The sequence below is a fragment of the Emydura macquarii genome, unplaced genomic scaffold, assembly GCF_026122565.2.
Source record: "Emydura macquarii macquarii isolate MOO-44397 ecotype Brisbane River unplaced genomic scaffold, CSIRO-AGI_Emac_v2 contig_2437, whole genome shotgun sequence".
Classification (NCBI taxonomy): Eukaryota; Metazoa; Chordata; order Testudines; family Chelidae; genus Emydura; species Emydura macquarii.
Genome location: NW_027132574.1, coordinates 4,354,711 through 4,381,598, shown reverse-complemented (window position 1 = coordinate 4,381,598; position 26,888 = coordinate 4,354,711). Strand labels below are relative to the sequence as shown.

Sequence of the window (26,888 nt, the reverse complement as noted above, 5' to 3'; positions counted from 1 at the left end):
CTTATTTTTGAGCTCATTTCTCTATCTTATCAAAGTTGTCAAGTTTGGTCTTAAATTAGAACGTAAACTCTTCCGAGCAGGGTCTGTGCGTGTCTTTCCAAGCGTTTGTGCATTGCCCAGCACGATAGGGCTCCAATTCTGACTGGGGCATTGGGGCACTACTGCAATACTAATAAATACTAAAAGAACATTAATCTCTAGTGTAGTTCTCTTCTGTATCATAATGTAGTTTTCTATTCAACATTAACAACAAGATTCTTCTGAAGAAATACAAGTAACATTATTGCCTAGAATAAACTGCAGGATTATTAAATATTTTAAGATATAAACAAGTAGCATTATGCAGATCATCCTACAAGGCTTATGAAAGGGAATTCATAATTTAATGATCCTATGCTCAAGTATGAGGGGGGAAATGTTCTTGAAACATGTCAGGATGAATTTTCAAGGGAAAGGGCTAATTAGCAGCGTCTGAAGCATATGTCATCACATTTTGAAAACAAGAATTAGTCCCTGTGGAGAGAGTAGGAAGTTGGGTTTTAAAGCCTCAACTACTCTAGCTAATATATATATGATTAATGAGCAATACGTCAACCAGATGGCCTAGCTAAAAGAAGACACCTTGAAAAAAACCTTTGCAAGTATACAATTTTTTAGGAAGATTGCTCATAAGGCCATATTCAACATATAAGAAGATAAGAATGGTCATACTGCATCAGCTCAATGTTCCCTCTAGCCCAGTATCCTGTTTCTGACAGGCCAGTGCCTTATGTTCCTGGCAGTTGGAGGTTTAGGGACACCCAGAACATGGGGCTGCATCCCTGATTATCTTGGCTAATAGGTATTGATGGACCTATCCTCTATGAACTTATCTAATTATTTTTCAAACCCATTTATACCTTTTGCCTTCATATCCCATGGCAATGAGTTCAACAGGATGACTATGTTGTGGGAAGTAGCACTTTTTTTTTGTTTTAAACATGCTGCTTGTTAATTTCATTGGGTGACCCCTTCATTCCTGGGTTATGTGAAGAGGTAAATAACACTTCCCTTTTCACTTTCTCCACACCATTCATGATTTTATAGACCTCTGTCATAGTTTTCTCTTTTCTAAAATGCAGAATCCCAGTCTTTTTAATCTCTCCCAGAATGGAAGCTGTTCCATCCTCCTAATCATTTTTGTTGCCCTTCTCTGTACCTTTGAGATGGGGTGACCAGAACTCCATGCAGTATTGGGTAGGCATACCATGGATTTCTATAGCAGCATTATGATATTTTCTGCTTTATTATCTGTTTTCTAATGGTTCCTAACGTTCTGTTAGCTTTTTTGACTGTTGTTGCACACTGAGCAGATGTTTTCAGAGAATTATCCAGAATGACTCCAAGATCTCTTTCTTGAGTGATAACAGCTAATTTAGACCCCATCATTTTGTACGTATAGTTGGGATTAGGTTTACCAATGTGCATTACTTTCCAATTATCTACATTGATTTTAATCTGCAATTTTGTTGCCCAGTCACCCAGTTTTGTGAGATCCCTTCATAATTCTTTGTGTCATCTTTGGATTTAACTATTTTGAGTAATTTTGTATCATCTGCAGGCTTTACCACCTCACTGTTCACTTCTTTATCCAGGTCATTTATGAATAGGTTGAACAGTGATGGTGCCAGTAAAGGTCCCTGGGGAACTCTACTATTTACCTCTTTCCATTGTGAAAGCTAACCATCAATTCCTACCCCTTGTTTCCTATTTTTTAAACCAGTTACTGATTTCAGGGAGGACTTTCCCTCTGATCCCATGTCTGTTTACTTTGGTGTGAGACCTTGTCAAGGGCTTTCTGAAAGTCTATGTATACTATATCAACTGGATCACCTTGTCTACATGCTTTTTGACATCCTCAAAGTATTCTAATAGATTGGCAAGGCATAATTTCGCTTTACAAAAGCCATGTACTAAATATCTTCCCCAACATATTCTGTTCATTTGTGTCTGATAATTCTGTTCTTTATTATAGTTTCAACTAATTTGCCTGGTACTGAAGTTAGGCTTACTAGCATGTAATTGCCAGGGTCACCTCTGAAACCTTTTTTAAAAATTGGCATCACATTAACTATCGTCCAGTCATCTGGAACAGAAGCTGATTTAAATGATAGGTTACATACCACAGTTAGTAGTTCTGTAATTTCACATTTGAGTTCCTTCAGAACTCTTGGGTGACTACCATCTAGTTCTGGTGACTTATTACTGTTTAATTTATCAATTTGTTCCAAAACCTTCTCTACTGATATCTCAACCTGGGACTGTGCCTCAGATTTGTCACCTAAAAAGTACAGCTTGGGTATGGGGATCTCCCCCATATCTTTTGCAGAGAAGACCAATGCACAGATGCTGAATGATTTTTTCGCAATGGCTTTGTCTTCCTGAAGTGCTCCTTTAGGCACCTTGATCATCCAGTAGCACCACTGACTGTTTAGCAGGCTTCCTGCTTCTGATGTAGTTAAAAAAAATTTTGCTGCAAGTTTTTGTGTCCTTGGTTAGTTGCTCTTCAAATGTGTTCTTGGCTTGTCTTTTATACTTTTACACTTGACTTGCAAAAGTTCATGCTCCTTTCTATTTTCCTCACTAGGATTTGATGTCCAAATTTTAAAGGATGTCTTTTGCCTCTAACCTCCTCTTCTACCCTATGCTCCCCTTAGGACTAAATCAAGAATTGCTCTCCCCTTGAGGATTCCAGGACAAGCTACTCCAAGAAGCAGTCATTTTTGGTGTCAAGAAATTTTATCTCTGCATCCTGTCTTGAAGTGACATATACCCAATCAATGTGGGGATAGTTGAAATCCCCCATTATGAGTGTTTTCTGCCTTTGCAGTTTCTCTAATCTCCCTAAGCCTTTCACAGTCACTGTCACTACCCTGGTGAGATGGTCAGTAGTATACTCCCACTGAAAAACTCTTCTTGTTCAAGCATGGAATTTCTATCCACAGAGATTCTATGGTACAGTTTGATGCATTAAAGATTTTTACTTTATTTGATTCTATGCTTTCTTTCACAGAGTCCCACTCCCCCACCAGCGTGACCTGCTTTGTCATTCCTATATAGTTGGTACCCTCGCATTACCATTGAATATCTCCATTTCACCAAGTTTCCTCAATGTCTGTTATATCAACATCCTCATTTAACACCAGGCACTCTAGTTCACCCATCTTAGTATTTAGACTCCTAGCATTTGTATAAATTCTATTTTTAGTACCAAAGAAGCCCACACAAAGCTGCATAATCCAAAGGTAAAAATCATATTTATATGAATCTCAATTGATCAATAAATAAGAAAATATTTGTTTGTGATGCTGAGATGATGATATAAGCTGGGTAGGCCACTATCACAGCACACGTTAAATCTGACTTTCTGATTCTGTGATTAAAATAAATCCATTGGGAAATAAATATACTGTGCAGTAATTTAAGATCATATAACCAACCTGGAAACACAGCCAGAGTTTCCAATTAAATATATTGAGCCCTGATTTCAACTGAGCCAGGACTTCACCCATTATTTACTGAGAAATGCAGAAGAAAATATAGAGGAGGACACAATCCCATCAAAACATTACAATCTACAGTGAATTGGACAGATGTCACAGTGCAGATACAAAACACACTGCATTTCCAGTGATAGGAAAATCCAGCCCAAAAGCAAGGTTAAATTTAATTTTAAATTTTTGAATACAGCTTTGGTGGATTCGTATTGAAAGCCTTATTATAAATGCATGTTTTCAGGAGGTATTTGAATAATAATGATAATAAAATAAAACAAACCCATCATATTTATTTCCAATCTAAATAATGTACATACAAACAATATTCCAATGCTCTTCCCCCAGTCCCATGCATATGTATTACGGCAATATTGCTAATATAATCTAACCTTCTAGGTACATATCTGGCCCCAATCACTGTAATGTTGATGTGCCTTATAAGTAACATATTTATCCATGTGATACCCTGAAAGATAATAGGAAATTTGCAAGAAAATACCCTGTGGGTAAGGATGATGATCACTACTACAGACTTGCCCTTGTTACATATACCCATTGATAGTTACCAAGGGCTAGGGTCACAAAGGAATATAGGCATTTAACTGCCTCTTTGGGCACCCAAGTCCAACATTTAGGCACCACTGACATTCACAAAACCACTCAGCTGCTGCCTAAGCCTGTAGGTACCCAAATTCCTTAGGCACTTAAGTTTCTGTTGCTGGACATGTGCAAAACTGCCACTGCATGGTGCCCAAGCCACCGTGGGATTCTGCAACTTGGTGTTCCTTCATCCACCTTGCTTGCAGGGCCTGACTGGGTAGGGACTCTCAAAACACACCTAACCCACACCCTAAAGACAGCCACGGGTGGGTAGGTGTCCTATTAAACTCAGTATCCCCAATGTTTAGGGCACTCATCTGAGGTGTGGAGACCCATGTTTGAATCCTCACTTGGTCTGATTTGGGGCAGGAACTTAAACTGAAGTCTCCCACATCCCAGGTGACTGTGCTAATCATTTGGCTATATAATCCACTTCTTGCTTTTTCTCTCACTCTGAACCAATGAATATTTATTTATAGAAAGTGGAATAGCTTCAACAGGAGAGATTTCTATCCCAGAATATCTAATAGCCTGGTGATTAGGGCACTCTCCTGGACATGAAGATCGGTTCCTACTCCAAATCAAGCAGAATAGGGATCTGAAAACAGGTCTCCCACATCTCAGGTGAGTGCCATAAGCACTGGCCTATTGGATACCCCTTGTCTTCTCTCACTCCCCTTTCCCAGTTTAGGTACCTAATTCTAAGAGAGGATTCGTGGCTGTGAGAATCCCAAGCAAAGATAAGTGCCTCCCTCCAGCCTGCAAGTTAGGTCCCTAAGTTCTTTTGAGGATCTGGACCTATACCATGTTGGCTTGTTTAGGCAGCTCTTCACCCAGCTTGCTGGCTTCTGTGAATACCTTTCTTAGGTTAATAACTCTGTCCCTACAGTGCATGGGGAGCCTGGGTGCCTAACTCAGGACTGAGAATTTCACTGGGCAGCAGGGCAACTAAATTCCCTGTACAACACCAAGGTCCCCTTTGTGAATCTAGCCATAAATAAGCTCAAAGGTCTCTCTTTTTTTTAGTTCTCTAATCCAGTACCTTATCTCTAGATTCATAGACTTTCAGGTCAAAAAGGACCATCATGATCATATAGTCTGACTTCCTGCACATTGCAGGCCACAGAACCTCACCCATCCACTCCTATAATAGACCCCTAACTGCTGGCTGAGTTACTCAAGTCTTCAGATCATGATTGAAAGACTCCATATTACAGAGAATCCACCATTTACACTAGTTTAAACCTGCAAGTGACCCATGCCGCAGAGGAAGGCAAAAAAAAAAAAAAAAACCCCAGGGACTCTGCCATTCTGACCCAAAGAAAAATTCCTTCCCGACCCCAAATATGGCGATCGGTTAGACCCTGAGCATATGGGCAAGACCCACCAACCAGACACCTGAGAAAGAATTCACTGTAGTAACTCAGAGCCCTCCCCATCTCGTGTCCCATCACCAGCAGTTGCAGAGTGACTACCATGCCACTGTAGGAAGTGTCATCATAACATCCCTCTATAAATTTATCAAGCTCAGTCTTGAAGCCAGTTAGGTTTTTTGCCCCCCATTGCTCCCCTAGGAAGACTTCCAGAATTTCTCTCTTCCATTGGTTAGAAACCTTCATCTAATTTCAAGTGTACACTTCCTGATGGCCAGTTTATATCCATTTGTTCTTGTGTCCACATTGGTTCTTAACTTAAATAACTCTTCTCTCTCCCTTGTATTTATCCTTCTGATATATTTATAGAAAGCAATCATATCTCGCCATAGCCTACTTTTGGTTAGGTTAAACAAACCAAGCTCTGAATCTCCCCTCATAAGATAGGTTCTCCATTCTTCTGATCATCCTAGTTGCCCTTCTCTACACCTGTCACAGTTTGAATTAATCATGGGAGACCAGAATTGCACACAGTATTCCACGAGACCTCACCAGCGCCTTGTATAATAATACCAACACTTCCCTCTCTCTCCTGGAAATAACTTGCCTGATGCATCCTAGGACTCCATTAGCCTTTTTCACGGCCGCATCACATTGGCAGTTCATAGTCATCCTGTGATCAATCAATACACCCAGGTCTTCCTCCTCTTCTGTCACTTCCAACTAATATGTCCCCAGTTTACAGCAAAAATTCTCATTGTTGTCCATAAATGCATGACCTTGCACTTTGCACTATGACATTTCATTCCATTTCTATTACTTCAGTTTTCAAGGTCGACCAGATCTTCTTGTATGATATTTTGGTCCTTGTCCATGTTGGCAATACCTCCCAACTTTGTGTCATTTGCAAATGTTATTAACACACTTCAGTCCCACTTTTTGTGCCAAGGTCATTAGTGAAAATGTTAAATAAGATTCATCCCAAGACTGATCCCTAAGGAACTCCATTAGTAATCTCCCTCCAGCCTGACAGTTCAAGTTTCAGTATGACCTATTGTACTCTCCTCTTTAACTAGCTTCTTAACAACCTTTCAAGTGTCATGTTAATCCCCATCTTCTTCAATTTAACTAATAATTTCCCATGTGGAACTGTATCAGATGCCTTACTGAAATCCAGGTAGATTAGATCAACTGCATTTCCTTTGTCTAAAAAATCAGTTATCGTCTCAAAAAAAGGATCAGGTTGGTCTGTCATGAACTACTTTTGTAAAACCATGTTTAATTTAATCCTAATTACCATTCACCATTATGTTCTTAACTACTTTCTCTTTCAAAATTTGTTCCAAGAACTTGCATAAAATTGAGGTCAAACTAATAGGCCTGTAGTTTCTCATATAACTTTTTTTTCCTTTCTTAAAAATAGGCACTATATTAGCAATTCTGAGTTAACAGATTCATTAAATATCGTTGCTCTTGGGCTTGCAATTTCATGCACTAGTTCCTTTAATAGTCTTGGATGGAGATTATCCAGGCCCCCTGATTTAGTCCCATTAATCTGAGTTTGATTTCCACCTTGGATGTGCTAATTTCTACCTCTATATCCTTGTTCCCATTAGCCACTTTGCCACTACCCCTAAGCTCATTATAGCCTTATTATAAACTGAGGCAAAGTATTTGTTTAGGTGCTAGGCTATGCCTAGAATTATCTTTAACATCCACCCAATCCTCATTGTTTAGCAGTCCCACTTCTTCTGTCCGTGTGTTCTCTTTATTTATATGGCATAGAACCATTTACCATTGGTTTTAATTCCCTTTGAAAGATCCAACTCTGCTTGGCATTTGGCTGTTCTCACTTTATCCCTACACTTTCTGACCTCCAAGAGGTAGCTTTCTTTGCTGATCCCTCCATCTTCCATTCCTTGTAGGCTTTCTGCTTTTTCTTATGCACTTGTTTGAGATGCTTGCTCGTCCAATTTGGTCTGCAACTCTTCTCTATGAATTTTCTCCTCTTGCTTGGGATGCCGGGTTCAGATAGCTTCTGCAGCTTTGACAAACTAATTCCAAGCTTCCTTCACATTCAGATCCTTGAGTTCTTCAGTCCATTCCACTTCCCTAAGTAAGTTCCTTAATTTTTTTAAGTTTGCCCTTTTGAAATCAAGGACCCTAGTTGCAGATCTATTTTTGTTTACCTTTCCATTTAATTTAAACCAATGGTTCCCAACCTTTTTGGCTCGACTATAGTTTCCACCTGCATTTCCAAATCTTGGATCTTCTTTTCCATCAGCTCTATCAGGAAGCACTTCATACAAATGAATCTCTTTTCAGGTACGTGATCCAGGATCATGTACGTCCTGAAGCTTCCACATGCAGTCATCTTCATGGTCTTCCATTGCTTGGATCACTACCACCGCTGCCTCTGTATCTGTCATAGCTTTCTCAGCTAAAGTCCTGTCAAAGAAAAGGAAAAAAACACACACACACACCCCACTGGTCCATTTCCTAAACTCCCTTTACAAACTCCCACTCAACCCCCACCCTGTTTTGACCTCTGTTTGCTGGCTCTTGTGCCACTGCTCTCTGATGGGGTCAGTCCCAGATGGTTCAGAGGAAGTTGTAATAAGCCCTGCGGCAGGTGGCTAGGGAATAATCTCCCAATAGGGAAATATTCTGTCTAAACCTCACTTGTTACCTTGGTTTATGCACTGAACCATAAATGTTTCTGTGTCTTCAAAATCCAACACCATTGAATTCAATGGGAGTTTTTACAGTGACTTCACAGAGCCAAGATTTCACAACCGGTCTTTTTAATCTTTACAGTTGTAACTCTGGATATTGCCGTTATCTAATTCAGGACTTTGCATCTGTGCTCAATTAAAGTCAGCAGCAAACTTGCATTGAGTTTAATAACGCAGGATCAGGCCATTTTTAAATGCTCAGTCCTTTTTTTTTAATCCTGCTAACTTTTTGGCGTTAAGGATACACAATGATAAATAGTCCCTGTATAGCAGTATACGCTGAGCAGTATTGAACTCCATTTTAAAGATGAAAAACTGAAACTCAAAAGAGGCCAATAAGGCTCGAGGGGAAACTCAGCCCTATGCAGAGGGCAAGCAGGAGGCCATTTATATCCCACGTAAATCCTTCAAACCCAAATTATTCAGAGAAAGAAAAAAAGAAAACTCCTATCCATGTAGAGGAAACTGGACTCTGAGAGACTACTAGCTCATGTAAAGGCATTAGATGATAGCATAAGGCTGATGTTCATTTTGGGTATAATTTCCATTATAGCCTATTTCAATTTTTTTTTATTGGGATGCATAAAATGCTAAAAACAGGTTGCCTAACCACTGTTCATACATCTTAAAAAACACACAAAAAATCAATCCACAATATAATGAAAGTATAGCAGTGCAAACTAGTAAAAATCATCACATGTACACTTGGTAACTTAAAATCTCAAATTTCCTCTCTCAAACAATTCCTCCACTTAGAGTTGGTCACAATTTTTTCCATCAAATAACGGTGGCTTGACAAGATTTTCTGCAGAAAAATTTCATTGTCGGAATGTTAAGAATTTCAATAATATTTTGAATGATTAAAAAAAAAAAATCTTACAAAGAGATGAGAAAAAAATGCACATTCTCTCATATGCCTTCTTTTTTTTTCCAGTTGAAAAAAGTTTAAAAAGGAAAAAAATGAAAATTCCAAATAGAAACAAATTAATTTTCTTTTACATTAGAAAAATTTCCATTTTTCATTGAAAAAATGGACATTTTTCTAATGTAAAAGAAAATTTATATTTTTCAATTAAAAATTTGTGAAAAATTTTGAACAAAATAAGAACTTTTCATTTTTGAAAAATTCCATGAAAAAAGAATATTGATAGCTCCTTGCCTCATCATTACAAATCCCCACTCCCTCTCTCTCCATTTTTAAATGCCTAGGAAGAACAAAATAAAACATGAGCTTCTAAAGAGAACCCAGCATGCCTAGTACATTTTGTTGTTTTCAATTTAGAAATGGGCTATGGTAGAGAAACTGAAAATTAAGTCAGAAAATTACTCTACTTTATATTACTAATCTATAGAGTTAAAACATAATGATTCAACTGAATAAATAACAATGTTCTAACTCAAAGATAAAAATCTATGTTGAGTTTTTTATGCTTAAACCCACTGCCATCAAAGATAGGAATGGTTGACAAGATTAAAGATTCCAGAATTTAAACTCATAACTCACAGTTTCAGAGCTATAGCTGTGAAAATGCTATTTGTATTCTGCCAGGAACTAACCTACTATGCAGTAATTATGCCATTGCCGTGTAAAACTTGTTTTACAATTGACTAAATATGACACTTACTCCCTGGACTAGAAAACAAATTATATCAGAGAAAACATTTTAAGTGCCACAGACAGATATATATATGAATTGGAATTAATTTTGGTATTTTTTATTGAATGTTAAATAACAAAATAAGAAAATATAAAGATACTCTTGTTTAGTTAGCAAGTTAGAAAGATATTACAATGTGTCATAACAACTTTACTTGTGTATGATTAAAAAAGCTGATGGTGTAAGAGTATAATTAACATATGGGCAGCGTTGTAATTTCACAAGCCACTTCTAATATACAAATTTAGTAAGATAAATGCCAAAACATTGGAAAGGGTGTCGCCAAGATGCTTTCAATTGCATGAGGCATTGAATAATTTTCCAATTCTACAATGGTAAACACACATAAATGGCGTATCTAATATTGCAAACATGATCACTTGAAATAAAAGTATGTTCTAAAGTATTTATTTCATGACACCTGCAACTTTCCAAGGAATGTGCAGCCGAAAATATAGCCATAGGATTGTACAGAGCCTCTTATGTGTTTCAAATGGAATATGTTATTAAGACTGGGAAGAGCACAGGGGTGAAGAAAGTGGGTTTGAACATTTTAGTATATCAAACATTTCCAGAAGTTTTGTTAATGCACACAGTAACTTACTGACAATTACATTGTGACAGCCTCCTTGAGTTTGCTTTAACTGCATTCCTAGCATTGCAATCCATGGCCTATATACTACCTCGTAACTGTGTCTGGCCCTAGATAAGGCTCCCTTTGAGGAATGGAAGGGAATATTAGAGGCCCTGACGCTGGCTCACAACCAGGACTCACAGCGGCTCTCTGCCCCAGGGGAGCTACATAGAGTGTGGGGGTGGAACAGACAGGAGATGGCTTCAGACTTTTGGAATATTAATGTTATGGGGAAACCAACAGTTTTCACAATCTGCGGGATTAAGGTACAGTTCCATAAAGTAGGCAGACACAGTAAAACTTAACTTCTCCAGCCAGAGCCAGCAGCAGAGCATACCAGGTTTTCACCTCTCTGTAACTTATGGGGGGAAATATTGTGGTATTAAAGGAGACTTCAGTTCGGGAGACATAAGCTGCAGGATCTCAGGCAGGCAGTGGTAAATGATCATTAGAAAGTCTAATAATTATATATGATATTTTTCTAACAAAAGACATTTCACCCAACACTACGTAACTATTTTGGTCCTCATTATGACAGCAAAGATGAATTAATCACTGGACCGGATGTTGCTAGTTGGTGGAAGAGACCAGTGATCATGACTTGATTAAATTCAATATGAGCAAAAAGAGGATAGTTCCAACCAGTAATATATACATATACTTGGTGCTTCAAATAAGCTAAATACCCAAAGCTGAGGAAATTTATGAGTAAAATTGACTGAGAAGAAAAATGTAAATTAAAACTGGGAGTCCTTTAAGAACAATTTATTAGAGGCTAAAATATCACAATTCCATGACCAAGAAAAAAGACAACTTTGGCTAAAAGCCCAAACTGGTTCAATGCTGAAGTGAAGGCAACAATTAGAAAAACTAAGACTGAGTGGGAACATGGGTGCTCTCTCTAAGTATATGGTGGGTAAACACCATGCATGGAGAAGAGCTATTTAAACTAAGGGACAAAGTTGGCACAAGAACAAATCAGTACAAACTAGCCATATGTAAATTTAGGCTGGAATTTAGGTTTCTAACCATCAGAGGAGTGAGGCTCTGGAACAACTTTCCAATAGGAGTAGTAGGAGCAAGAAACCTAACTAGTTTTAAGATGGAGCTTGATAAACTTATGCAAGGGATTATAAAATGTAGTTGCCTCCAATAGTAAAGGGACTGGACTCGGTGAGTGAGGAGGTCCCTTTCAGTCATATGTTCCTAATTAGAAATAAAAACTCAATATATAACAAATGGAAAAAAGAGGAAAAGCATTTGTTATAAATTAGAAGTTAGGAAGTGTAGAAAATAGATAAGGAAAAGCAAATGAAATAAGGGGGAAATGCATGGCTGACAGGGCTAAAGACAGTAAGAGGACAATAAGAAAAGTGTGGTTTTTTTCTGTTTTTTTTCATAATTGGAGAATAAGAAATCCTAGATGGTAAAAATGATAATAATGATACAGAAAAGGTAGAAGTGTTCAATAAATGTTTCTCTTCTGTATTTAGAAAGAACACGATGAAGTACTTATATCACATGAGGATGATGAAGTACTTTCCAGTCCATTAGTAACCAAAGAGAATGTTAACCAAGGTTTCCTAGGGATAAACAATTTAAAATCAGCAGGCCCAGACAATTGGCATTCATGAGTCCTAGAAGAGCTGGCTGAGAATATCTCTGGCCCACTGAGGCTCATTTTTAATAAATCATGGAATAACATGAACATTCCAGAAGCTTGGAAAAATGCAAATATTGTGCCAAAATTCAAAAATGGCTAGCAGGATGACCTGGGTAACTATAGGCCTGACACAATTCCAGAAAAATAATGGAAAACCTGAACAGGATTCAATTACTAAAGAATTAGAGGATTGGAATATAATTATTGCCAGTCAAAATACTTTTATAAAAATAGGTCTTGTCAAACAAAACTGACTTAATTATTTCATGAGAAGACAAGACTGGTTGACAAAAGTGACTGTAGATGTTAAATTGATTAAAAGCTGGCTGACAAAAAGCCGTCGTCAATAGGGAGTCAATAAAATAGAGGTTTCTAGTGGGGTTCTAGAGGAATTGGTACTAGGCCCAATGCAATTCAACATTTTCATTAGCCCTGTGGAAAAACCACATTGGGAGGTGGTCAATGTGGTTCGATATGATAGAATTTTTATTCTTTCCATTTGTTTTTTAATACAGCTAGAAAATTATATTAACAAAACCACTTTAAAAGAATATTCAGGTAGCAGTCAAGAACTCAGAAGTTAGGAACTGCCTGAATTATGGCACCATGTGCAACCTTAATTCAGCCCCTTTGTGCATATGCATTATTGATATAGTCCTTATTACATGATTATGTACTATGTATATTACAGGACTGCTTCTCATTCAGTGTACAAGATGTGCAGTGAATGAGAGAGAGAGATACAAAAAGAAAACAGATGTTCTTTTATGTGATGATGGGTAAGACTATTACAATGGATATGCAACAACAGGTTGAATGGAGTCTATACAATCAACTTTAATTGTATTTCCTATCTTCCAAGAGTTTGACTTTGCAACCCTTACATTTTTTTAACAGTTTGCTTTGTTTGGGTTTTCTTGCATGCAATTTAAATTGTAAGCTCCACTGCACAAGGACTGTTTCCTCTTATGTATGTTGACAGAAGCTAGCATGATGGTGCCCCAATCTCAGTGGGAGACTTGAGGCAAGTTTGGATACTCATTTCAAACTTTGGAAATGTCACTTCTCTGCTTCTGAATCCTTTCAAATTAACCCCTCTCCTAACAAACCTTTGTGTTGCCTCACTTCTTGTATCCTTGATGTTTTCAGGGGAAGGCAGAACAGCCCACTCTCTTTTCCAGGTTCTTCAAGAAGGGAACAAATGGCAGACTGCTCACCATTTAGTGTCTTTAGAGTGCTTCCATTTTCTCCGCCACAAACTTCTTTCTCTTCCCCTTCAGTTCTGAATCATTCCTTTCTTTTTCTCCTTTAAAGCACCCTCTCCTTGTCTTTTAAAGTTTTTGCTCTCAAGTTCTCCCTCTCCCCCGCATCCAAGTTTTTTTCTCGCCCATTCCCTCATCATGGATGATCTTTCTCTCTCTATTCCTCCTTTCTCTCCAAGCCCCTGTCTTCTGAAGTGCTCTTTCTCTGTCTCTGATAACTTCACTTCTTACTCTCCCTCTTCTGAAATTCTCACAAGTCTCAACTCTCCAACAGGGTCTTGCTTCTGCGCTTGCAACCACCAAGTAGTATCTTTCCTGGATGGTAAATGTTCAGTCCTTGCATGTGTATTGTGGCAACATTACTAATCTTTATCCCTGCTCCAGTTTCTCTTGTCAACACTAACTCCTTTCTCAGAGCAACTGTGCTGACATGCAAAGCAGCAAGAGGGCAAAGGAGGAATGCAGCAAAGATTGCCAGGGAATGGAGTGGTTAAGCTGTCCATCCTCCTGCTCTAGCAGCAGGCAAGACAGTAAGCCCCAGAAGGAGAAAAGCTGCATGGAGTTCTTACCAATCCATCAAGGAAGGGACAGGTTGCCAAAAATGACACACCCATTTGATTTCCTACTTAACGTAAGAATATTGGGGATATTGTCCACTGTAAAACACCTTCAAGTTCTAGAGAGGTGAGTGAAGAAAGGTTTCAAAAGAGAAATACGTCTTCAGGAGAGACGTGAATGAAGAGTTTTGCTTACTGCACAAGAATGACCTCTCTCATTTGATATCATCACAACAGAATAAAAATAAAAGTTACATATTTCTTTTTCTGAAATTCCATTTATCTTTAATATGTGTGGCTTTTTTGGGGTGTGGATGGCTGTTGCTTAGAGGACCCCTCATCACTCAGCATGAATGTATCATATGACAAAGAGGACATGGCTAGAACTTGTCCATTCCAATAAACTGTTTAATCAGTTCAGATAAATCTGGGTTTGCATTACCTCGACTTAACTCTAAATTGAGTTAAAATGAACCAGAAAAGCTATAACATGAAACTCAGCACAAGTCACATAACTTCACATTGTTGGGATTCAAATTACAGAAACTATTGAGTTTCATGAGGTTTCTAACAAAACCAAGGGAGGACCCTTTATCTTTACAGAATTTCTTTCTCCCAACGAGTATTCATTACCCTTTACCTCTTGGTGGACAGGATGTGCTTCTCTGGAGTGCTCTGCTAGTAAGCTTCACGACTTTTATTCCTCAGACAGGCAACAGTGGAGGCCAGCTCTCCCCTGCCCAAGATCTGAAGCAGTCTGCTTGCTCCTGCCAGCTCTGCAGCAGTGAGACTCAAAAAGCACCACTGGTGCCCACTGCCACTTCACTTCAGGCTGGAATTGAGAACTACCCAGTACAATTATTACTATTTTTTGTTTATACAATAGTAATGCCCAGGACCCTAATAGAAGGGGCCCCCATTGTGCTTGGCACTGTACAAACACACAGAAAGCAACATATGGAAGGTGAGGGAAAGGTATGCAATAAAATGTATGCATTAATGTTGTAGGGGAACCTGACTCTGTTAGGAAAGGGAGAATTATTATAAAAGCACAGCTCAGAGTACAATACACTGCTAAACTTGGGACCCCTGAATGACAATATTTTCTATCTTATTATCTGTGCTGATATCCTATTATAAAATCTCACTGTAGAGAAAGTATTGCTTTTCTAAGAGAAACCTCTACCTACTGTTTTAAAAAGTTGTAAGTTACTTAAAAAATATAAACCAGAAAGCAATAACTGCCTGCAGGATTTGAAAAGAGTTCATGGAACTTTTTATTTTTATTTATTTTTAATCTCTTCTAGAAAATATCGCTAATTATTGAAAATGATATGAGAAAGAAAGAAAAAATATATACTGCTTCTTTCGAGCAAGAAACCCATTACACCAAGGCCATTAGATTTGAAATTGAGTACAATTATTAAGGAGGGATAGGGAAGCTAAATTTTGGGAACACAAATAAGCATGTTATGAATTTTCAGAATAAAATATTAAAAATGAAAAGCTTGTTCCCACAAACACTGTGATTTCACCTTTTTGTTCTTTTGTTTATTTATTGTCTACTCTATGTCCTGTAGAGGCTAGAGGCTTTTTTACAAAACTGCATTAGACATGCTTAAATTCCATGCTTTTCAAAAGAAAAATGGAACTGTGCACCATTTTTCTTTACACAATTAGTGCATAATTTCTTCAGAATTAGTAATGCTTAGTATCTTCACCTTTTTACTTTGAGGTTTAGTTTTTATGGCAACCTCTGCACACTCAAATAAATTTATCATGTTCAAATAATTAGCTACCAAAAATGTAATAAAGATATAGTTGGTAGTTTATGACAATTTACACATTAAGGCCGGATAACTTTTATTTAAGTGATGAAGTTCTGTTAACTATTAGAAGCACCTCTCTTAGACTGTCAAGTTGGATTTTTTTATAAGTATATTCATTAGCATCTTTCAGACATTTCATACAATTCTAGCAAATAAATGACAGAAGTTAAAGGATGTGAACCAACATATAAAGATGTGAAGATTGCCAATAGCAATAAACATAAAAACAGTTTGTTTGGGGGAAGATGGTATACTGGCATCATTTACATTATGCCAATGATAACATGCTTCCCTGGAGTTTAGTGTGCAATTTTGGTTGAACGATTTTCTGAATAAAAATAAATTAAATCGGATAAGTCACTGGTAAGTGAAGAGCTTCTCACCAAAAAAAAAATAAAAAAAAAAAAATCCTGTTTTTCAGTCATGAAGATGACAAAGAAAAGTAGTAATTAGTGCTGAATATTGCTTATTTCCCCCAAAGGCTTCTCTTACCCTTGCTTTAACCCCTTTACAATCTGTTTCTACTGTGCCAATCACCATGGTATCTGGGTACCACATGACTTTTTTTAGTTGATTTTGTGTGCTGGAAGGGTATAAATTATGTTAAATGTATATATAATGAGAGATATCTCATCACACATCTTATAATGAAAGTGGGGAATAAGATGTGTGAGGTTCTGGGAGAAGAAGAGCAAGAGAGGGGGGAAGTGAAAGGGAGAGAATGTATGTTTTGGAAAGAAAGTGATAAATGATGGGTTGGATATGACTGAGGAGAGAAATTAGTTAATAAACGAAAGAAATGGAATATGTGAATGAAGGAGTAGATGGATTGAGAGACTGGGCTCATAGGTTTTTAACTTGAACTCTGGCAGTAATTCTTTCTTCTCATAGGAAAAAAGAATTAGAGGTAATACTGGTTAAGATCAGTAAGTTGAACTTGGTACTGTGTCAAAACTAAATGAAAAACAATATTAGCCGATGTTTGTAAAATTGAGTGTAAGTTCACTCAGAAGATTTGCACAAAAAAAGGAGCTATTCAGCAAGCAAGGTCTGTGCCTCAAGCTTATAACACAACTGGAAATTTGGCCCCACAGCATTTGATCTTCTCAGTCCAATTCCTGAGAAGTGCTCGCCACCTGAACTCTTACTGATTTCAATGGAAGGCAAGTACTCAGCATCTTCTAGGGTCAGACCAAGAAAACCCTTCAGATCCTATCAGTGATGCCATCCTGGAGTTTTTTTCCTATACTTTGCAAAGAACATGTTCCCAAAAGCTGTACGTCAAGCTGCCTCCCACACTTTATTCAAATCCCTCCCAAAAACACTCTAATTTCTCCTGTATCACCACTGAAGAAGCAATTTAAAAAAAATCTACAAAAATGTCCACCTAATTTAATTAAACCATAAATAGGTGTACAAGCTTTCTTGCATGCTTACCACATATTACTTTCACTTTCATCCTTCCTCTCCTGATCTTCCCTTTTGTGTGTTTATGACCTCATTTGAAGATACTCTCTCTATTGTTTCTGTGCAATGCCTAGCATACTTTGATAATATAATATATTATATTATTTAGGATATATGATAATTAATAATTCTAATTTTGCTATACGGAGTTGCTAGTGAGCCTTCAGCTATCTTTTTCTTCACAAACATGTGCAGTTGCATATTTTAAGAATATATTTAAGGGTCAAAAAAATTGCTTGGGGGCACATATAAAGGACTAAATTGTAGTATGATTTACTATATGAAATTCCACTTCCCACTAATTTCAAACACACACTTATTTCCAAGGCCAGAATTTGATGATGTAATTATTGAAATCACAACTAAGGAGCTCATAATGAATTAATGTTGTTGGTAATCTAATCTTCTGAACAGGGAAAAAACTACTGCCCACTTGAAAAGTATCATTTATTAATCCTACAGTACATTCACATTAACTGCCAGAATTCAGCCTCACTAGAAACATGACCCCTCTAATTCAACAGCAAAAACAAAAACAAACACAAAAAACAAAAAACAAAAAACAAAAAAACCCCCAAAAATGGCTCCTTTTCATCAAAGCTCTTAAATTAAACTAATCTTAATCAACAAGTGGCATCTCACCTCTCTGCTAAATTCTGAAAATGTGCCCTATGACCAGATTATGTAGGTACTGTTTCCTCTGCAACACTGATTACTGAATAAGATTCTAAATGTGGACACATCCCAAGATCATTAAAAGCAGAGTGCACACTAGTTGTGTCACTTTTTCTTTGGGATAAATTACAGAGCAACTAAAAGCCCTGAGTAAGCACTCACATGTACTTGTGGGGATCCAGAAGCAGACCAGGGACTAAACTGTTACACTCCAAGTAACAATTCGGTTCCTACTTTTCTCTTGCTCTGGGAATTATAATAAGCTTACAGAGAGCTTAATTAAGGAGAGGGTTTTTTTTTTTATTTTAAGAAAAGATGATAAATACAGCAGGCTTCTCAGATGGGATTCTCTAATACTTCAAAGGTCTAGTCAAGGAATTTCAGGGTTTCACCTCCTTCGTTCTGAACTACTTACCTTGTAATTCCCCAATTATAACCCCACTCTTTTTCTTGTTTTGTGAAGTATTTTTTCACCTCTTGGAAGATCTGGAAATACAGCTCCTGCGAACATTATGGCCAATGCTGTTTGCAGCAAAGGGCCCTTGAACTCAAGGCATTTCAGACATTCCCCAACAAGTGTCCTTATGGCTTGCTTGTTCTCCAGAATTTTAGGAAACAAGAGATCGGAAATTGCCCAGTGGCTTCAGGACCAAGAGTTGAGAGATACTTCCAATCTGAATTTGATCATACAACAAAGTCATACACTACTGTCAAGCCACCGAGCCAATGCAGAATCCATATTTATAACTTATATTCATGTATTCAGGCTCAAGTGATACCACAAAACTGCATCTGTAATTTATCTTTCTGACATGGCAGTTAACAAATGATTTTATATAATTTATTGATTTCTCCTTGCTCTTCATATAAATAACCTGTAGACATAATTTGTTTCAGTGATATTGGTATCTTGTGTGAGTAAGCAATGATCACAGATATGTCAAAACACATTTTAAGACTCATAAGTGGGATAAAACTAAAACTACACATCCCTGATATATCTAAGGGCTTTATTTTTACTTGTGTAACATTCCTACTGTACATGCATATATAATATTTAATGAAGACCTTTTATGTGGATGAAAAGATGTCTACTAATTGTATTTCAATTTTAATAATAATGCATTGGTGCATATCTACAACAAGAAAGACCTCATCTTTTACCAATAACATGTACAGTCATGGCGACATATCTTCCATACCTTTCACGTTTATAAAGCACTTTCTTAGTTAAACTGGAGAAAAAGGCCAAAACAAATGTATCCTCACTTCAGTGGAAAGAAAAAGTCAGTTGTTTTCTACCAGATACAATAAAGAAGAGTGTTTAATTGATACAGTAGATGCATACCTAAAAGACATAGGGGAAAAAAGTGATGGAACTAAAGTGTACATAAAGAATTCAGTAGAAAAAGTTATATTTATTTTATGAACTAAAATGGAAGCTTTAGAAAATCAGGTTTGCTCCAAACACTTGAGCATCATTGTTGTATTGACTGAAATCAAAGACAAACCCAATGAGCTAAATTCTGCTTTTAGCTACACATTTGTAAATCTAGAGTAACTCAATTTAAATTAATGGAGTTACTCCAAATTTACAACTGTGTAACAGAGAACATAATTTGAACGTTTTTGTGTGTGTAGAGAAGAATCTGTGAGACTTACTAGACATAAATATCAAGGAAGTACCTTTATAGAAACTGGCTATAAAGAAGTTTACTAAGAAAAAAATCCATAGAAGAGAGAAGTGGAGACACCATGATTCTACTCAGAGCAGACATACAAAAATGAGAGAAGTGTGGTCTGCATTAACAACATAGAGCAAAGAGAAACAACTTCAAAGGCACATTATTTTTTATCTTTCCAGAAGATTTCAGCTTCTAACTGAAGCATGGAGAAAGGAGCCAACACCAATCAAGAAAGAGTTTATTAATCCAAGTGTGCAGAACTCAATTTTGTTTCTCACCTCACTGTAAGTAATTTACAAGAACTGTCTCATACATTTTCTGGGACACTGCCTCAATGCCTTCTTGCTAAATAATGTTCAGCACACACTAGCAGAGTCAGCTATAGAAGATTTCAGCACATAAATAAATTATACATACTCAGAGAATCAGTATTTGTTGATAGTTCAGGTAAATTGAGCTTTGGGATCTCAGATACCAAAATTTTCAACATGAAAACAATATCAAATGCATGGTTCAACTTAAATGCAAAATATGAGAGTTATCCCTCTTTGTTTCCCCTTCCTCTCTCTCCATCCCATGCACCATTCTCTTCTCTTTACTCTTGCCACCAGCTTCTATCACAAGTAGGTGTACAGGGGAGATCTATATTATCTCTGTATTTGGCACTGGTGCGATTGTTACAGGAATATTATTTTCACAGTTGTAGTGTCCACAATTCAAGAAGGAAGTTCAAAAATCAGAGAGGATTCAGAGAAGAGTCATGAGAATGATTAAGAGAACATGCCTTATAGAGATAGACTCAAGGAGCTCAATCTATTTAGCTTAACAAAGAGAAGGTGAAGGTGTTATTTGATCACAGTCTCTAAGTACGTATATGCTGAATGAAAATTTGGCCTCCTCATTCATGGGCTCTTCATTCTAACAGATAAAGGTAGAACAAGAACAAATAGCTGAAAACTGAAGTTAGACAAATTCAGACTGGAAATAAGGCATACATTTTTAACAGTGAGGGTAATTAATTATTGGAACGATTTACCAAAGATGGTGATGGATTCTCCATCATTGGCAATTTTCAAATCAAGATAGGATGTTTCTCTAAAAGATATGTGCTAGTTCAAAGAGGAATTATTTTTGGGAAGTTCTATAGCTTGTGTGGGGTCTAATTAACACAACATCTCCTCCCACTTTTATTGCCAACCACTATATCTAATCTGGCTCCTGATTTGTAGAAGGGCTGAGCACTCACAACTGCATTTAATGTCACTGGGAGTTGCGCTTTGAACATATAAAGGCGCTACACAAATACTAAAAAAATAAAACAAAAACAAACAAAAAAACACCCCCCAGGCCTGTGGTGTCTCAAGCTGGGCAGCCAAAATCAGTGGATTTTTGACAATTTTGGCTTTAAGCTATCTGTGCAGGAGTACCTATGTGTAAAATGAAATAATATCATTTAAACTAGCACGTCAGTGTGAAAATCAATCATTAATGTTTGTGAAGCACTCTTATAGCATGGTTCTTAGTCCACAGGAAAGCTCATGAGGAAATAAATAATTCTGTATTAAGTGCAGGGTTTCAATGGTGTGCAGTAAATAAAGCACAGGATCACACAATGAATGATAAAAATAACAATAAATATTGAATAAGCACCAATTCAGGGAGCATCATCCTCCCTGTGCACTGAAAGAGGGAGAGGTCTCATTAAAAATAGTATGTGACTTGGTAGCTTTAAGAGTGTATCAAAAAATCCATATGCAAGAAGAGGATGAATTAAGATTGCATGCACAATCTTAATTCTGGCATTTCCTAACTCTTAAGCACTTGACTTTGCAACCTTAATATTCTTTTAACATAGTTTTTTGTTTGTCTGTCAGTACGTAATACCATATATAAGATGGACAACCTGACTGAGGCTTTATATGCACTGGGATTATTTTTTTTAAGCATACAGGTAGCTATGTTGATGTAGCTGCATTGGTGCAGACCTAGATTTGTGACTTCTGATTTACACCAGTACACCCCATCTAATATTACGTTTACAATGATGTACCCATAATTGTGTAACTATACCAGTGGTTAAAAACCTCAGTGTTAAGGCCTGAGTTACTGTGACTGTAAAAACCTTAACTTCTGCATTTCCAGAATTTTAAATTCTTTAAATTAAGCCACCACATTAAGTTTCATTATTATCATCATCATCATCATTATTATTCTGGGTGGTGCAGGGCAAAAGAGTTTTAAAGAAAACAGAAAAACTTGGGCATTGTCATTCATTCTACATTAATATGATGCACATCAGAGGGGGGTGTAGTCCACATCTCTGCTGTTGCTGTTGTTTGGCTGAAGACAGTTGTCTGCAGGGCTGGAGTTGTAGCACTTCTGTTTAAACTGTATTGTCTGTATATTACTAACCGGAAAAGGAACCAGCTTAATGATATGTATGAAATATAACTGACTAAGGAAAATCTATGTTCTCACTAAATTTCTCTGATTAACAAAAAGAATACAGCTACACTTTTATTTTTCTAACACTGCATATAATGTTATAGTCCTGGTCTAAAAGCAGCACTCCAAAATAACTACATTTTAAAAGTTCAGATAAACACCAACATCTGCCTTTCTCACAACATTTCACATTATTGGATATAAGGGACATACAGTGTTGGTCTTCTGGCTGTTTTGCAAACCTGAGACTTCACAAAAGACCTTCCTATTTACAACATGTCAAAAAATGGACATGCCAGGCCTTTGCCATATCTCACAAATTTAACTGCATAACAGTAAGAGTTAGAATATTCCTACACTCACTGCCACATACAAGTACCAGGATCAGGCTTGTGGCTAGTTCCACTGAAGTCAGTGGGACTACTTCCTGAACAGAAATACTCCTTTGTATAAAGGAAACATCTTTAGCAATCTGAATAATGCCTTTTATGAAAGGTTGCACACAAGGGATCCAATATTGTAAAGCGCTCAACACCCTGATTCCCATTAACTTCACTAAAAATTGAGTGCTTCAGTGCCCTTCAGGACTGGGTCCAAATTAATTATGAATGAACAAACTTCAGAAAGGCACACTAGGTTCAGTTTGCTATGAAATCGTTGTTTGAGATAAATATCTAAAAGTTCTGATGTTATCCAAACTGTCGTCTACAATCGGTCTAACAATCTCATGAGAACAGACTGTCTCTTGAGATTCTAAACTTTCCAGTTCAAGATGGCACATAAATGCTATAAGAGCAGCATCTGTCTTTGTATTTTACTATTTCTGCTGGTACAAGAGGAAGCCAAGAAATGCAGAGGCACAAGAAAATGAGTAAAAACCCAATTAACACAACATTTTTAAATTTCACAAATGGATCTAGATTCATGTCAAGTTTTGGGTATATACCTTGGTTGCTTCTTATTTCTTTCCTAACCGTTCCTTGTATAGATATTGTCAACTATGACATGCACATATCCACAAACTAATAAAACCTGATCATTGGCCCTAGCTTTGAGCAGTAAAATAATTAGCATAAAAATCATGTGCTCTCATATGATATGTAGGATATTTTCCATTCCCACAACAGAACTGAAAGTTGAGATCAATTTTATTATGTTTTTAGTTTAAATTACAGCAGATGCACTTTACCCAAACTCCATCTGTGCTGCCAGTCATTAAAACATTTAAGACTAACTGTTAAATCTCATTCAAATAAAGACAAAACTCAAATTTCAAAGCTCAGTTTGAGGAGACTGCTTCATACTCAGCTGCTATCTTTAAGTTTTATTTTTATTGTTGCTCAGAAAGAAGTAACACATTAACATCAATTCACACACTAGCCAGTTGTTCACAAAGTTTACTCACCCTCTGACCTTCTTTCCCAGGTGGACCTGAAGGACCTTCTAGCCCTGGCAAACCCTGCAAATATAAATATTGGCAAATGTAACATTTCAACATGATCTTAGTTTAATTTGTCTCATCCTGTAACAAACCATGATTGCAACCAAAAGAAACTCAAAATATTCATTACTGATAAAAATCTCCTTATATTCAGGACTACATTATGCTCGTGTGTAAAAAAAGGTAACAATAATTATTATTAATTATCATTAATACCTCCATAATTATATTGTGTCAGATAAAAGCCAATGTACCAGAACAAGTATTGGGTTTTGATGAAGTATTGTTTTAAATATAGTTATAAAGGATTTAACTATGATTTGTATCTGTACTACCACAAATCTTGTAAAGTTAGTATGCCACATGCAAATTAGTTGACTTAATTAAACTAAGGCAGTGGTCCCCAAACTGTACCTAGGGGGGTACAGAGGGACCCAGGCCAGTCTCCACAGGGGACAGGAAGGGAGCATCACCCAGCCTCACTGGGCTGCCAGCTCTGCTCCAGCCCTACCCACACTCTTAGCTGTGGCCGCAGCTGCAGTCCTGGCTCTGTTCCCAGCTATGGCCCCTGGCTCCCGGCCCTGAACATGGCCCCACTCCCAGACCCTACCTCCACTCCCGGCTGTGGCCCTGGTCCCAGCCCCAGCTCTGCTCCCAGCCTCCTGCTGCGGCTCCGGGGGCAGGGACACAGACAGATTCCATTATGGGAAAAAGAGGTGCGACAGAAAAAGCTCGGAGACCACTGAACAAGGGGATCCATATACTATGTAGCTTGCATAGGCTGAGCTTACTGCATTCACCGGGGGCTCCTTGCATTCCCATTCTCCTCTCCTATGAGCTCCCTGGGTGCCACCCTCCCATCCCACTCTATTTCATGGACTCCCTGCATCTTCCTCCTGCCAAGAGTTCAGTGTGCCTCCCATTCCCCCCCTTCTCCCACACCAAGTTCCCCCCATCCTTCCCCACACAACAGCAGCTCCCAGTCTATTCCCATTCCCACTTCCCTCATGCCCTCTATTCCCTCCTTTCTCCTCCGTACCAGGTTCCCCAATCTCCTCTCCACCATGATGAGACACTTTCTTGGGGTGCCCAGGACTGTGACTCCCCGTGGTAACTCCCTGCCTCAGGGAAAGAAAGACTTGCTTGTGCTAAACTGGATGTCAGCTCCCTGATATCCCCAGTCTGCTAGGCACCCAAATAATTTCCTCAGGACTCTGCTGGCTCTTACTCTACCTTGCAGGATAACACTTGGTGTACTCTGGTCTTTGAGCAACTCTGACGCATCCCCTGTAGTATCCAGCCCGTCTCTAGACACCCACAGAACTGCCAGGTCAGACAGGGTACACACTGCTTGACTGGCATAGGTCAGGATCAGGTCTTTTATAACATTAGATACTTATAGTGAAACAATCGTAAGTTTATTATCAAAGATTAAGTTTGAGATAATGAACAAGGATAACAAATGGAAATAGAAATGAATACATGTAAAACAAAAGAGTTACACACTTCTTAGAGCCCAAACATAACTTTAACTGGCTAAAATCCTTGTCTGAAGTAGTTTCTCGCCTAAAGCAAACTCACAGCATAACTAATCCACCAGTCTGGGATCCACCATTTATGGATGCAAAAAGCACTATCCTTTTTGCTCCCTCAATGGTGAATAAAGATGCATACTTTTGCCTTCTCCTTACAGTTCCCAAAGTGATTGTTTTCTCCCCACCCCCGACCCCCGTCAGGAAACCTCCAATGTTTATTCTCTGATGCCCGCTGACTTCATGTTGATTTTACCTCTTTGTTCTTTATCAGCATTCAGTTCAAACTGGGAGACCCATTGTGAAACAATACAATGTTTAATTGCATTTCAGTTAACTAAAAAGATAAACATTCCTGATCTGAGAAAAAAACTCTCTGCTGGTGATTCATAACTTGATACTGATTCTCAGGATATATTTTAAGTATATATACATAATTTTTTAAATATCAGTACATACTTTTCACAATGATGACAATGACCAGTGTGATACCAGTTTTTATCTGATCCCTTACAAAACTTATTTATGGATAATTACCATGAACAAGCACTGCCTTAGGTGCAGAGTTTGTTAGACCAATTAGGAGTTGTTGACACAAAGTAGCAAACCTTTTGCTAGCTGGCACCGATAGACCTCAGTGCTCCCCACTCCCAGTTTTCCATTATCCCCCACATCATGGTCTCTGTGTGCTGCAACTTTTCCCATTTCTTTTTCTATTCTATGCTAGGGTTTGTGTGCCCTCTTGCCCCATATCACAGCTCCTCGATTTGCCTCCCCCACCAAGGACTATATTGTCTACTCATTCCCGCACACCAGGATCCCCATTCTCCCACGATGCTAGGGACTATGTGCGCACTGCCATATCCCTCCCCCCACAAACCTTATTATTTGTCTGGGCAATAAATCATTCAGGGTATCAATATGTTAAACTCTGTTGGAAGGATGGGCAGAGATTAGAAAGAGTATTGTTATTCTGTATGGTGTTAAGGGGTACCATCAATCAGTTTGATCTACATATGAATGCAGAGGTGCTTGAAGCTGTGGCTGTCCTAAACCAATGGCAGAGACTACATGTGTCCTACATTCCTCCCCCGCCTCCATCTTCTCTTTCAATTTTCCAATTGCTCCCAAGAATCAATAGAGTTCTGGCCAGTGATGCCTAGAACACTCCCTGAAATATTGGAATTGATTGGATGCAGTGTTAAAAGTTATCACATAACACATAGACAAACACCATCGAGTGTAGGGCCTTGCAAGCTCAGCCAATAAACAGCAATACCACCATATCTCTGAGGTCAAGTTTAGGCACTTCGCCCAGATCCTGCAACTGACTGTGCTCTGGTGGACCCCTGAGCCCACATCAAGCCTCATTGTTGAGGTCAAGTGCAGGGTTCTGGTTGTGCATAACAAGTCACAGGATTGGAAACAGGTTTTTATTTATTCAAGATAAACTCCCTTTTTGGCCAGTTAAGAAGTGTCGAATCAAGCCTCTCATGAGTTGTGTTTTTTGAAAACACTCTATTTCCAGAAAGTGAATTAAAACATTATGACCTGTAATCCAGGTGATAAAACTGAGAAAAGTAATGAGGTTTAAATTGCTAGCTCCCATACCTTCAAAAGTTATCACTTTATTAAAATGAATGGTCTGAATTCAGTTTTAAATAAAAATGAATGTGTTCAAGAGCTTTCCCATTTATATAATTCTCCACCCTGAATCACAACAGCTGGGAGAACTCCTCAGACTTCATTAATTCACTACATGATATTCTGTCACTTGAATTTAAAATGTTAACAAG

The 26,888-nt window shown here is 37.9% G+C and overlaps 1 protein-coding gene across 1 annotated transcript in view; it reads right to left on the bottom strand.

The window, feature by feature from the left end:
• The window catches only part of COL19A1 (collagen type XIX alpha 1 chain), a 258,669-nt gene that overhangs the window by 47,535 nt on the left and 184,246 nt on the right, over positions 1–26,888 (bottom strand). Inside the window, exon 16 of the mRNA XM_067562524.1 lies at positions 23,525–23,578. Coding sequence (XP_067418625.1) covers positions 23,525–23,578 — 54 coding nt within the window. The remainder of the gene's footprint in view (positions 1–23,524; positions 23,579–26,888) is intronic.